At 39.4% G+C, this 15373-nt stretch overlaps 1 protein-coding gene across 2 annotated transcripts in view; it reads left to right on the top strand.

The window, feature by feature from the left end:
- Positions 1-15373, top strand: part of LRBA (LPS-responsive vesicle trafficking, beach and anchor containing) — a 944588-nt gene that overhangs the window by 638251 nt on the left and 290964 nt on the right. For both annotated transcript variants that reach the window (XM_006870875.1, XM_006870876.1), the window contains one exon: positions 1309-1424. In XM_006870875.1, coding sequence (XP_006870937.1) covers positions 1309-1424 — 116 coding nt within the window. The remainder of the gene's footprint in view (positions 1-1308; positions 1425-15373) is intronic.

Below are 15373 nucleotides of genomic sequence, written 5' to 3'. Positions count from 1 at the left end.
GCCATGCTCCCTAGCACCAGGTTCCCTCTTGAAAGCTTGTAAGCCAGTCACTTCTTGCCTTTTTAGTCCCCCCCTCCCCATTTGAGTATCCAGTGTCCAAACTGCCCTACTCCGTCCACTCTGTGTGTGGGGGGGGGGGGTTGGGGGGGTGGTTGGTTGGACTTTTTGAAGACACCAACCTGTGTGCTATCCATGCCAAACATGTAACAATTATGCCAAAAGACATCCAGCTTAGCACATTGTATATGTGTTGAACGTGCTTAAGAAGCCACTATAATGGGAAACATTTCATTCTTTAAAAAAAAATAATAAATTCTCTTCTTCCTGTTTTCGGTAGTTCTGAATGTTTTCCTGTTACCCGTAGTTCTGAATGTTAGATTACCCCCCCCCCCCCCCCAATGGGGTCAAAAGGTACCTAAGTATATGATTGCGAATGGAAAAATAGGCAATAGAAATCAAGTATTGGCAGGTTTTTCATTTTTATTTGTGTGAATTTTTAATATAAATGCGGGGACATAAAGCATTAATGCCACTCACAATGTTTCAATGAAAAAGTTTTAGCAGTTCAACTTTATAACAATTATAAATCTGTTAAAAATTTCTGGACAATGCCAGCATTTGGATTTTTAAAAAACAAATAAATTTCTTATTGACGGTAACTAAAGTGTGTCCGTAGCATTTTTATCATATGAGAGATTCCATCCACCGACTATACTTTTCTGAGTTGTCCTACAAGCAAATACATATTTTTAATGTTGTCTGTCTTCTCTGCTGTTCCCGTAAGTTTCCTATTAAAATAGATTAAACTTTAAAATAAAAAGAGAGAGGACACAGAAAACTGGTTTTCTGATAATGTGTATTAGAAAAGCTCCATGGTTCTGTTATGTAAGAATTTTGACTTAAAATTTGATAAAGATATGTAAGTATACCCTGTCTTTAGTAAATAAAATTCTTTGTTTTTCTGTCAGTTAAGCAATGAATTATTAATTAAAAAGTAAGGGTTTGTGTGGAACCTAGGTGTTACATTCGTAATGACATTGTGAGGGCAACTAACGTGAGTAAGTAGAACCTGTACTACTTACTCACATTGGAAGACATGTGGCTAGCCCAAATTATTTGTTTAACCATTAATTGTAGATTAAAACATTCCTAGTACCATTAGTAAAACATGGATAAAACTTTTCAGAATTATATAGATTTTCTTTATGAGTGAATAAACCCAGATACTGTGGATTCATTATTGTGATATAGTTAATCTTAGACTTAAACTGATTTCACAATGAATTCTGTTTTTTTTTGTTTTTGCAGGCGTATCTCTTTAGCTAGTCCACGTCAACTTTTTAAAGCTTCTAATATGACCCAACGATGGCAACACAGGGAGATTTCAAATTTTGAGTACTTGATGTTTCTCAACACGATAGCAGGTAATCTAAACCAATAAGTGGATTTGTTTCCAACAACAAATTACTCATTGTGGTACAGTTTAATTATTTTATGTACTATTACAGTAGTTTATTTCATTGACATTATTAGTGTGAAAATAACCTATCAAGTGTAATTTGAAGAGTGTTGTGGTTCAGAGGTTATGTGCCTGGTTGCTGACCCAAAGGTTGCATCTCAGAAGGAAGAGGTAGCAATCTGCTTCCAAAAAGATTGTTGTTATTGTTAAGTGCCCTCAAGTCAATTCCAACCCATAACGACCCAGTATAGGATTACCAATGAGAAGCTGGTGAGCTTGAACCACTGACCTTGCAGTTCAAACAACTTTTCAGTCTGTTACATTAGTCCACAGCACCATACCAGGACTTGGAAATACTATGGGACAGTTTCTACTCTGTCTTATTAGGGCATCTATGAATCAGAATCAACTCAATGGCACACAGAAACAACAGGCTTTCTATAAAACCATTCTTAGTACTGTACACTAAAAAAAAAGCCTCTATACAGAATGGTAAAGCAAAAAAAAAAAAAAATCTAAAATTAGTTTAGAAAAATAATAATTTGATATTAGACGTCTAGTTTTGTATATAAATAATTTAAGAATTTGCCACTATTTAAGGTGTGGCCTAACAGGAATGCAGAGCCATATGAAATCTCAAGAACATATTAATATATTAATTGTCATTCAGTGCTGTCAAGTTGGTTCTGCTTCATGGCAACCCTGTATAGGGTTTCTGAGGAGCAACTGGTGAGTTTGAATAACCAACCTTGCAATTCAAACCGACCTTGAGGTCAAGTGCTTATTCTGTGGTGCTACACCAGGACTCTAATAATTTAACTAGGAATGTGTTATATCATAAAACAATATAATGCAGTAAAAGAAATTCTGGGTAATATTTAAATAAGAGTATTTCTATTATGATCAATATATGGTGTCATAGTTATCTAGAGCTTTTGTAACAACACTACCACTTGCTGATAGCTGCGGATTTAACCAACAGAAATTATTCTCTCAGGTTAGGAGACTAAAAAAGTGTTCTCAGTCACCTGCTGCTAGATAGGCCAATACCTACAGATAGGACTCAGTGCAAAGCACAAAGCATTTATTATGTATCACTATGTAGGAGGACAGGGGAGTGGGAATCTCCCCAATATGCCTCCCTGACTGGAGATCAGCCTGGGTTTTTTCTTTTTTCAATTCTTTTTTTTTAGTTTTTATTGTGAATTATGTGGGCTTAGATGGGAGAACATCAGTTTTACATTCATCCTAGCATATTTCATTTCATTGCAATGATCACAATCCCTTCCATGCTTCATCACATAACCAAAGGATGCACCCCACAGGCCCACCCCTCTGACCGTCAGCACACAGTCCCTCTCCCTCCCTGAGTCTAGTGTCCCCAGCTGCTCCATCTGTCCACGTCATTGTCTCTGTCTCCATCCCTGGCATCACTGCCTTTCTGGATAGGGTCATGCTCTCTGCACGTCTCACTTGATGGTCCCAGAGACCTCCGTTCCTGGGCTGCAAACTCAGTCACTCCCCTCCTTTTGTCAAAAAACATCTACCTCTATATTTCCTGCCCTCACAGTCAGTCCTGATGGCAATTATTCACTATTGTACCACAAGACTCTTATCCCCATTTCCTTTTGCCAGCCTAGTCCCATCAGATTGGAAATCATTCAGTGGAGTTTCTACCTACCCCTGCCCCATCTGGAACTAGGCTCCTTCTTGAAAGCTTGTAAGCCAGTCACTTCTTACCTTTATAGGCAGCTCCATTCTGGGTAGCCAATGTCTAAGTTGCCCATCCCTGTCAACCCTGTGTACTGAGGGGGTGGGAGTGATCCTTGCTGTAAAGATTTTTCCCCTTTTTTGAGTATGGTGTTGGAGGAGAATATTGAAAGTGTTATGGGCTGCCAGAAGAACCAATAGATTTGTTTTGATTGAAGTGCAGCCAGAGTGCTCCCTGGAGGCCAAGATGACCAAACTTCATCTCTCATATTTTGGACATATTGTTAGAAAGGACCAGTCATTGGAGAAGGATATCATGTTTGGTAAGGTGGAGGGTCAGAGAAAAGGAGGAAGACCCCCAACGAGATGGATTGGCCAAGTGACAGCATCGATGGACTCAAGTGTGGCAACAGTAGTGAGGTTGGCCCAGGATCCGGAAGTGTTCGTTCTGCTGTGTATATGATTGCTATGGGTTGGTACCGACTCGATGGCATCTAACAACAACAAACATCCATGTTGTTGTCAAGTACCATGGAGTTGGTTCCAACTCATAATGACCCTACACAGCGTTTCTGAGGCTGTAAATCTTTACAGGAGCGGAAAGCCTTATATTTCTCCCAAGTAATGCCTGGTAGTTTCAAACTGCCGACCTTGAGGTTAGCAGCCCGATTCATAACCATTATGCTATCAGAGCTGGTAAAGTTCATCAAATTGTAGTGGGTTTCTCTTTTTTTTCCTTCCCTCTTTCTTCTAGTCAAGTTCTGATCATCCAGCCATCTGAGCCAAGTCAATTGGGTACTATCTGCAATTATGGGTGTTCTTGTGAATCTCCCCTCACTTCATATCAGCTGGACGCTTCAGTCTACACTCTAGTTCTCTGTGGCCATTGCACTGCCTCTGGGCCCAAGCGTCCCTGAATCATCCGTAACTGCTGGTCATCCAGATCTCCACCCAGGTTTACAGGGGTTTGTTGAATGTGGTTGGACTTAGATCCCAACTACATTGTTGTTTTTTACCCCTCTCCCCTTACCGGTGACCATTGTGGTTGCCATCCAGACTACATGCCTGGTGTGTATTCCCCTTGAGTCTTAGTCTTGGAAGCACTAAGGGAAGGACTTGGAAGGACTAAGTCTGAGGGAACCCAACCACTTGCCTTGAAGGCTCCCGTGCGAACAGCTTACTTATTCTTATATTAATCAATCATACTGCTATTATTTTTCTGATTTTTCCTGCTGGTCTTTCTTCACAAAGTATCTTCTGTTCTTCTAGCTGCTTGGCTGGTCTATTCGTCCTTTCCAGTGGAAATTTCCCACCTCAGACAATTCTGGATGTGATTGTGGTCTCCACCTATGTTTTTATACAATGCAAAAGCTCCACAGGAGGTCTCTTTCACTGGGCAATTTCTAGCCCTCTTTAAGGTATTCCAGTCAGTTATAGGCTGAAGACAGACTTACAAGCTTTCTTTCGTGATGTTTCTGACTATCCTTCTCCCACCCCCACCCCAGTGTCTATTTCACAATGGTGGGCAAGGGAAACCAAGATTCAAAAGACAGCCAAGCTTTTTAACATTAATCCCCTCTTTTCCCGTTTCAAACCATGCCTCAATCCCTGCATCCAGAAGCCCTGTTATTCCAAGGTTGTGTATACATCATCATTTACCTCTGTCCCACTTAGCCCATGTATACCTGCATAACTGTTCTCCCATCAGCCTTGTTCTTCCATTCCCCTCCCCCTTCTTTTGTATTGCCTCTCCCCCCCTCCCCCCCACCGCCGGCACCCAAGCTTTCCTGTGTCTAATCCCTACCCTGTGTTCTATCTTCCCTTCCCTCTCTCTGCTCCTCTCATCCCATACATCTGGGTGATCAGCAATTATATATATATAGGTGGGTTATATATATAATGTGGGTTCTTTTTCTTAGTCTTTTACAATAATGGTTCTATGCAGTATTTCTCCTTTTTTAACTGATGCTAATTTCACTCAGCATTATATCCTCAAGGTTAATCCATGTTATACATTGGTTTGCAGCTTCCTTGTTGTTCTTCAAGATAGTATAGTATTTCATTGTGTGTATGTACCACAGTTTGTTTATCCATTCTTCAGTTGATGGGCACTTTGGCTGTCTCCATCTTTTTTGCTATTGTAAATAATGCTGCTGTGAACATTGGTGTGCATATATCTACTCGTGTTATGGCTTGTATTTCTTGTGGGTAAATTCCAAGTAGAATTGCTGGATCATAAGGATTTCTATTTCCAACTTTCTGAGGAAGTGCCATATTGCTTTCCCGAGTGGCTGGACCATTTTGAAATCCCACCAACCCTGTAGGAGTATCCCAGTCTCTCTGCATCCTTGCCAGCATGTATTGTCCTCTACTTTTTTGATCTTTGCTGTTATTTCTAGTGTGAGATGATATCTCATTGTTGTTTTGATTTGCATCTCTCTGGTGACTAGTGATCGTGAACATTTCTTTATGTTTGTTGCCTGCCCTGATCTCCTCCTTGGTGAAGTGTCTGTTCAGGTACTGTGCCCATTTATTAATTGGATTATTTGTCTTTTTCTTTTAGAGGTGTTGCAGTTTCCTGTATATTTTAGAAATGAGCCCCTTATCTGATGTGTCATTGCAGAAGATTTTTTTCTCATTCTGTGTGTTCTCTTTTTAGTCTTTTGGTGAAGTCTTTTGATGCACATAAGTTTTTAATTTTTAGTATTTCCCAATCTATTTTATCTACTTTTGTTTGTGTAATTTTCAAAATCTTTGATAATCTGTGTATGCCTGTATTATTGCCCTCACATTTGTCCCTATTTTTTCATTGATGACTTTCATAATTTTGGGATTCACATTTTGGTGTTTAATCCATGCTGAGTTCTTTTTTTTTATATATAATGCGTGAGGTATAGGTCTTGTTTCAGTCTTTTGCAGATCGCTTTCCAGTTCTGCCAGCACCATCTGTTAAAGAGACTATCTCCTCCCCAAGCAATATACCTAGGCACTTTGTCGAAAATCATTTGGCTGTATGTGGATAGATTAACTTCTGGATTCTCAATTCTGTTCCATTGATCAATGCATCTTTCATTGTACCAGTACCAGTCTGTTTTGACCACAGTAGTTCTGTAGTAAATTTTGAAATCAGGGAGTGAGAAGCCTCCAACCTTGTTCTTCTTTTTAAGCTATTGGTGTCTTCTCCCTCTTTTTTTTTTTTTAGTTTTGCCAGCGGTTTGCCAATTTTATTAACCCTTTCAAAGAACCAACTTTTTGTCCTGTTGATTCTTTCTAGTTTTTCTGTTTTCCATCTCATTTATTTGTGCTCTTTATTATATCTTTTCTTTTGGTAACTGTAGGTTCCCTCTGTTGGTCTTTTTCTAATTGTTGGAGATGCTGTGTTAATGTGTTAATTTTGGTTCTTTCCTCTTTTTGGATGTGCACACTTATTGCAATAAATTGTTCTCTCAGCACCACTTTCACCGTGTCCCAAAATTTTGATATATTGTGTTTTCATTCTCGTTTGTTTCTAGGAACTTTGTGAATTCACGTTTAATTCCTTCTTTTACCCAGTCGCTTTTCAGCAGGGTGTTATTCTGTTTCCATGTATTTGACTTTATTTCCTTGGTCTTCTTATTGTTGATTCCTAGTTTATAGCATTGTGGTCTGAAAAGATGCTTTGTAGTATTTTGATTTTGTGCATTTATGGAGGCTTGCTTTGTGACTTAATACATGGTCAAATCTGGAAAATGGTTCATGTGCACTGGAGAAGAATGTATATTGTGCTATTGTTGGGTTGAATGCTCTGTACACATCTATGAGGTCAAGTTGGTTGATTGTGTTGTTTAGTTGCTCTGTAACTTTTTCGAGTTTCTTTCTGGTTGTTCTGTCCCTTTTCAAAAGTGGCGTATTAAAATCTCCCACTATAATTGTAGATTTATCTATTTCTTTCTTCAATTCTAGTAAGATTTGCTTCATATATCTTGGTGCTCTTTTTTGGGGAATATAGATATTTATTATGGTTATGTCGTCTAGCTCAGTTGATCTTTTGATCATGAGATAGTGTCCTTCTTTATCTCTTATGCTGGTTTTTGTCTTAAAGTTTACTTTATCAGAGATTAGTATTGCCACTCCTTGTTTATTGTTGCAGTTAGCTTGGTATATTTTTTTCCATCCTTTAACTTTTAGTGTGTTCTTGTCTTTGTGTGTAAGGTGTGTCTGTCGCAGGCAGCATATTGAAGGATCTTGTTTTCTTATCCATTCTGCCACTCTCTGTTTCTTCATTGGTGCATTCAATCCATGGACATTCAATGTAATTATCGATAGGTATGAATTAATTGTTGTCATTATGTTAATTTATTGTTAGTGCTGTTTGTTCCTTTGTTCTGCATGCCTTCTTGTGCTGAGTTTGTTGGGGTTTTTTTTGTGGTATTTCTTGTCTTTTTCTTTTTAGTTTTCATGGTTGCTTGTTCTGCTTGGAAGTTCATTTTCATGATAAGTTGTGAAGTTATAAACTTTTTGTGGGTTTACCTTATAGTGTATTAACTTTTCCCTCCATTTAAGGCAATCTGTTGTATCCTGTAAGGAGCTCTGGTAGTGTAGTGGTTACGAATCGGGCTGCGAACCGCAAGGTCAGCAGTTCGAAACTACCAGCTGCTCCGTGGGAGAAAGATGAGGCGTTCTGCTCCCGTAAAGATTAACAGCCTCAGAAACCCTGTGCGGGGTCGCTATGACTCGGAACCAACTCAACAGCACATAACAACAACAACAACATTGTATCCTGTAAGAAGCTCTGTTAGTGTAGTGCTTACAAATTGGGCTGTGAACCTTAAGGTCAGCAGTTGGACACTACCAGCCACTCGGTGGGAGAAAGATGAGGCTTTCTGCTCCTGTAAAGATTTATAGCCTCGGTCGCTATGGGTCAGAACTGACTCAACGGCACTTAACAATAACAACAACATTGTATCCTGTAATCTATCTGACGTCCTTTACACCTGGATCTCTGTTCCTACATTTTTCCCTTCTTTGACATTGTTGTTTTGATCTTCGGTTGACCTCCCAGCTCCTTTGAATTCAGTGTTGTAATTTTGTTCTGTACTGGACTCTGCTGTCCTTACTCTGAATTTCAGGTGGTGTTGCCACTTCTGTCAATCTATGGTTATTGTCTGTTCTTGTTGGTTTTCAGTTCAAAGAACTCCGTATAGGATGTTTTGAAGTGCTGGATTAGGTTTGACAAAATCTCTTAGCTTTTGTTTATCCTGGAATGTTTTGATTGCACCTTCATATTTGATTGACAGTTTTACTGGATAGACGATACTTGGTTGGCAGTTTTTTTTGTTTTTTCTTTTAGGATTTTTTATGTGTCTTCCAATTGGCTTCTTGCCTGCATGGTTTCTGCTGAATAATCAGAGCTTAATCTGATTTGTTTGCCTTTGTAAGTAACATTTCTCATTTTCCTGGTTGCTTTTAGGATTCTCTCCTTGTCTTTGATTTTGGAGAGCTTGAATATTATATATCTTGGTGATTTTATTTTGGGGTTTATCATTCCTGGGGTATGTTTTGCTTCTTGAATGTTTATCTTCTCATTTTTCAAGATGTTAGGGAAATTTTCTTACAAATGTTCTTCCACTATGTCCTCTGTGGACTTCTCTGATTCTTCCTGTTTCAGAATGCCAGTAATTCTTAAGTTGTTCCTCTTCATGTTATGTAGCATGAATCTTAGAATCTCTTCAGATTTTTGTTTATCCTTTTTTCTGCTTGCTCTTCTGTCTTAGCAATATTGAGAGATTTGTCTTCCAACTCACTTGTTCTGGCTTCCATCTCTTCAGTTCTGCTCCTTTCCCCTTTCAGTGTATTGTCCATTTCTGATATTTTATTATTAATCATCTGGACCTCTTTTTGCAGGTTTTGAATTGTTTCCAATGCTGTATCGATCTTGTTTCATTGCTTTGTAGTACTTTCCTGACTTCTTCCTTCTTTTCCTCTACCCGTTTTCGGAGCATTTGCATTTGTTTCCATATCATTCTTCTGAATTCCTTCTCAGGCAAATCCCAAAACTGCTCTTCCTCTTCTAGAAAGCCTTTGTCTGTCTCCAGCTCATTTGTCTCAGCTATTCTTTACTGGTTTGGGACATGTTTTGATATCTTTTGTTATTTTTTGTTCATCATGTCCCATAGTTATGTGAGTTTTTAATGCTTAAATGGTTGTTGCTGTGTTGTTAAGCTTACTGGGTGTCTCTTGGTGGATATGATCAGAAGATAGTTTTTCCTTTTTGCATGTAATGCTTAGCAGCTGTTATTGTCTCTTGTCTCAATAGTGGGAAATTATGAGATACGCTTGTAGCTTGGCTATATGGCCACAATTGCTGACTCTTCTTGGGTAACATAGGAGAAAAAGCTCCCAACTCCAGGAAAAATGTGTGATCAAAAGTCCCCAAAACAGAAGCAATATAAAAGCAGAGAGAAAACCCACCACTTTGAAACAAAAATAAAACTGTGGCCAACTGGCTAGTCGCCTTGCTACACAGGCAATGTGTGTGCACCATAGAAGCCTCCAGTAGTGGGTGGGGTTGTTCACTCACTCAGACCACTCCTCTTGTCACCACCATAGAGGTGTACAGGTGGATATTGAGAAGTTAGTGGGAGAAAGATTGTTTGCTGTTTTTATCTCTGAAGATCAGTTAGGTATCTGTGCGTGCACAGCGTAATTCTTGAAATAGTTGCGTCATTTTATGTTGGGGTTTTACAAATTCTTCATATGGTTTGTCTGTCAGGCCAAACCTGCTTTTTGTTGTTGTTGCTGGCTAGGCAGGGGTAAAGTGTCCCTCGCAAGTTAACTTTAGGTCTGGGACCCACAGGCAGAAGTCAAAAGCAACAGCCAAAGAATTTGCCCTTGGACCAGTGGGGCTCTTTTCCTCTGTGCTGTGGGAAAGCTGTGGTCTGAACAGTGGACTTTTTTAGGGGTACGCACTCACCTGCATGAAGACATCTGGGCTGGGCAAAGAAGGTACGATAGGAAAAAAATGTGTAGGATCACCCACACCTCCTCTTGCAAATTTCACTGCACTGCTTTTAGCAGCTAGTTCCTTGTGCAGGTCTGGCTGTAGCCCTGCCCTCTGACCTCCATGCAGGCTGGATGGCCACAGGGGGAGTCCCATGTCTTGACCAATTTCTTATCACAATATTTTCCTTTGTACCATGATTTTTCCACTGGTGTTTGTGGGAAACTTATGCCCTGATCCTTATGCTAGATCCAGAGCTCTGATGCTGCTTTGTAAGAGAAGTGTCTTTGGGTTTTCAGCCTCTCCCTCGTGGACCCTGTCCTACCCGACTCTGCTCTGCCACCGCCAAACGGGGAGTCTCTCTGCCTGGGTTTTTTTAAGAGGAAGAAAATCAAGATCATGAAACTTTTGGTCAAGTTTTATTATATTGTTTTCCTATTCCAATAGTTAGGGTGATCTTGTGAGTAGTTAGGGTGGTCAGTGAGCCATTCCTGTTTGATCATTTCACCTTTGTTGCTGGGAGAAGAGCTGCCCTTCCTTTGGGCCACAATTTCTGCTTTGGAGATTGAAAGGAGTGACTAATTACAGAATATAGCTATGGAGGGAGTTTAAATTTAGCTGTGTTGCTGTAGAATAAGCAGTGGACTACAGGTTGGTTTGAACTGCAAGGTCAGTAGTTCAAACTCTCTAGCCACTCCTCAGAAACCCTCTATAGGATTGCTATGAGTCAGAACCGACTTTATGGCACTTAACAAATACTGAGTTAAGATGACTATTTGGGTTCTATTTTGCTTCAGACTAAGTTAAAACCTGTTTGGTACCTCCATTTCCCAGTGACCCCATTTCACTAGAAGTACAAATTCAGAGTACTAGTCTAGAGAAAGACCTTCTCTCTTTGTTGCCTCTGGGGAAAGGTCCATGTCACCTTTCAGCACCTGTAGCCCCAGCATTCCATCTTTACATCACTCTTCTCCTGAACCTTCACTATGCAGGGACCTTAGGTCCAAAGGGTGCAATCCACTTGAAGCTCTTCATTCTGGGTGATAGTAGGTCTCTCTGAACTCTGCTCACTTCTCTTTCCTTTTACCTCTGTTAGATAAAAGATGTTATAAGCTACACCTATAAGGAACTGCTAGACATAGGATCGTGGCTGTGCTGAGATTAAGGTTATTGAAGCTCATCTTTAATCTTCTGCTTGGCTTATCATGTCATATCTTATTACAGTAAGCCATCACATAACTGCCACCAAATCACTAAGATTATGCCAAGCTGACATATATTTTGGGGGACACTATTCAGTCTATGAAATATGGAATTCAGTAATACAAATGATCCATCAGAAGGTCTGTGGCTTAGTTTTCCACTTCTCCTGTAACACAAATGCCACAAATACATGGCTTTAAAGAAAAAAAAAATTTTTTTTTCTCTCAGTTCCAGAGGCTAGAAGTCTTAATCCAGATCCAGAAGATCCTTGTCTGTTTGTGTCTGTTCTTGGTAATCTTGACTCAGTATTTCTGCTGGTTTTTTTAATCACTCAGAAGTGATTAGGTTTAGGATATACCCTACATCAAAATTACCTCATTAACATTAAAAAATGATTCCTAAATTTGTTTACATCCAGTGTAACAAAGATTAGGATTTCAGTATATACTTTGAAGCAACCCAGTTCAACCTATACAACAGTCTGATATCATGTAATGTCGTTGAAATTGTTTTCTTTGAATGAGAGCAGAGAATAGAAATTACCAGGCTTTTGATTTGTGATACACAAGTTATTTTGCATGAAAATGTGAATATTTATATGATTTTACAGCTAATATATATGTTGTTGTTGTTGTTAAGTGCCGTTGAGTCAGTTCTGACCCATAGCGACCCTGTACAGGGTTTCCGAGGGTGTAAATCTTTACGGGAGTAGAAAGCCTCATCTTTCTCCCGCGGAGCGGCTGGTAGTTTCGAACCGCTGACCTTAAGGTTCACAGCCCGATTCGTAACCACTACGCTACCAGAGCTCCTTAGCTAATATATATAAATACAGTAAAAAAAATGCCAAGTCCTATAAAGATGAACAGGACAAAGACACGAGGGGGGATTCTTTTATATTCATCTACTTGGTGGAAGTTAGAAGAAAATTATATATTTAAGGAACTATATTACTTTGAGTAGCATAGGTAGTTGGGAGATTATGAACCATTTCATATAAAACTGAAAACATAAATTTACAAAGGTAGGAAATCAAAGAATATGCTTATAGAACAATTAATGGCATAGTTTTGTTTGCTTGTGCATGTGCATCTATAAAGTATATGTGCTGCTCCAGTTACACCACAACAAAATACCACAAAGTAGATGTTTTTAAAGAACAGAAATTTATTATTTTCACAGTTCAGTAAGCTAGAAGTCTAAATGGAGCTCTCGGGAAAGGTCATTCCTTAGCTTTTTTAGCTTCTGTACCTGCGGGTCTCTTGGCATTCCTTGACTGCTTGTTGATCCATCTTCTCAGCATCTGTTTCCCCTTCTGTGTTTGTTTCCATTTTTTTTTCCTGAGATACCACCCAGAAAGGAAAGAGCCCTGGTGGCACAGTGGTTTAGGCATTGAGCTGCTAACCACAGGGTGCTTCAAACCTAGCAGTCATTTTGAGTAAGAAAAATGAGGTTGTGTGCTCCTATAAACATGTACAATTTTGGCAACCTTAAGAAACAGCTCTGTTCTGTCTTACTGAGTCAGAAGCATGGATTAGTGGGTTACTCAGAAAGAATTAGGCTTATGTCCTACCCTATTCCATATGACCCCATTCACATAAGAAAACCTCTATTTCTAAACAGGGTCACATTTATAGGTGCAGGATTACCTCCAAAATATCCTTTTGGAGGATACAATTCAATCCATAACATATGCTTAAAGATAACAAGAAAGAAAACTAGGTAGGTACTTGAAGGCAATACTGTAGAATATTCCGCCAGTTTGAAGATTTAGATTACAGTTAATTTACTAGAGAACTTTTGAAAGTTTTTTAGCAAAATGAATTATATGGAAAAGTAACCTGATCTGGAGACAATACGTAAAATGAGTTGGACTAAAGTGACACTAGGCAGAGAGCAAAGTGAGGAGGCAATTTTGTAAAGAAGTCTTGAACTAGAGCAGTTTTTACAAAAAATTCCAAACCAAACCCACTTCTGTCAGGATGATTCCAACTCTGTTGTTGCTGTTGAGTACCGTTGAGTAAGATTCCTTCTGACTCATAATGACCCAGTATAGGGTTTCTGAGGAGCCACTGGTGGGTTTCAACCACTAACCTTCCAGTTAGCTGTCCAGTGCTTATTCTACAGTGCCTCACCAAGACTCCACTATCTCATGCTAACCTTTTTTTTGGTAAGTGAAAGTTCCTTCAAGTAAAAATTGAAGCTGTAAATCGGAGCATACAGCCTTATTTTTCTCCCATGTAATGGAATCGCCAATCTTATGGTTAGTAACCCAGCGCCTAGACTGCAATACCACCAGTACTTCTTACAATGGCAATTAAAAACAGAATCAGATAACATGAGAATTCATAAGAATCCACTCAGCATGCAGACTTCTGACCTATATTACTAGGAAAATGATGGTGCCATTAACAGAAAACAAGTCATAAACGTTTGATTTGAAGGAAAGGTGCTAATTCTAAGATCATTTTGCTGGGCTAACAAGACAACCAAGTTAAAATATCAAAAGGATTTGTTGGAAGTCTGCATCAGTAAATGTACTCAGAATTTAGAGATAGCACATTGGCTTCCATCTGCATAGAAAGGAAATCTCCCAAGAGAGAGATGCTATCATCAAGGCATACGTTAGGGTGCTTCAAAAGTTTGTGGATAAATGCCATTACATTTTAGTTGCATTTTTACACAGACTCATTGAAACCCCCTCCAGTAGAAAGCAGTGATATTAGGTGCTGGAGAAGAGTAAATAGGAGTAGGTAGTAAAGGAGATAAGAGAATAAGTGGCATTGTAGAAAGTAGTAGTAGGAGAACTAAGGTAATCAAGTGTCTTGACACAGGGGAAAGAGAGAGATTAATGTTAGTCACCTGTTCCAAATGTTTTAGAGACATAAGGACAATTAAGAGTGCATATAGGACAGCCTTGGGTTTGGCATTGTGGGGTTATTAATTGTTTTATAGAAGAAGGTTGATTTTATAGAAGAATGATTGAAGATGAAATGAGACCATTAGATAGAGATTAGTCTCTTTAAATGTTATAGTGAAGACGGAATGGTTCAAAGGTGGAAGGCAGAATAATGGAGAGAAAGGGAGCCTAGTAGTTCAAGTTATGAGGAAGATAAGTGCAAGAGCTCAGGTAAAGTTATACTCTCAGCTAAAGAAAAATGAAAATGTTACAGAGCTTGGGAAGAGGGAGTATTATGAAGAACCACAAGTATATTGAGCTAGGGAATAAGTTGAGGGGCTAACATTAAATAGTCTCATTTTTATCAGTAAAGAGAAATACCTCTAATAGTTGAGGGCAAAGAGTGAATAAAGTTTGAATAGCTATTTAAAATTTAATAGGGCATAGCAATGAGTGACTAAAAGGATTTTTTAAATAGTAGAGAGAAACAAGGAGCTCCGGTAGCGTAGTGGTTACGAATTGGGCTGTGAACCACAGGGTCAGCAGTTCGAAACTACCAGCGGTTCCGTGGGAGTAAGATGAGGCTTTCTGATCCCGTAAAGATTTACGGCCTCGGAAACCCTGTGCAGGGTCGCTATGAGTCGGAACCGACTCCACGGCACTTAACAACAACAAGAGAGAAACAGTGGAGTCCTGGTGTGGTGCTGTAGGATAAGTACGGACTGATAACCACAAGGTTGGTGATTCAAACCTACCAGCCGCTGTTCAGAAATCCTATAGAGAGTCACTGTGATGAGTCACAACCGATTTGACAGCACTTAACAACAACAGAGAGAGATAGGAAACATAAGTTTATAGGCATAGATTTCTTGTGGTGAATAGCTATTGATTTAATATGCAGTAATGATTAGGGAAGTTAAAAATTTATTGAATGGTCTACTTTCAAATAAGGAGCTCTGGTAGCGTAGTGGTTACAAATCGGGCTGTGAACCTTAAGGCCAGCAGTTCGAAACTATCAGCTGCTCCACGGGAGAAAGATGAGGCATTCTGCTCCCGTAAAGATTTACAGCCTCGGAAACCCTGTACAGGGTCGCTATGGGTCGGAACCGACTCGATGGCACTTAAC

The sequence above is a fragment of the Chrysochloris asiatica genome, unplaced genomic scaffold (genome assembly GCF_000296735.1).
Source record: "Chrysochloris asiatica unplaced genomic scaffold, ChrAsi1.0 scaffold00155, whole genome shotgun sequence".
Classification (NCBI taxonomy): domain Eukaryota; kingdom Metazoa; phylum Chordata; class Mammalia; order Afrosoricida; family Chrysochloridae; genus Chrysochloris; species Chrysochloris asiatica.
Note: the sequence above shows the minus strand (reverse complement) of the source record. Positions and strands in the feature narration are given on the sequence as shown.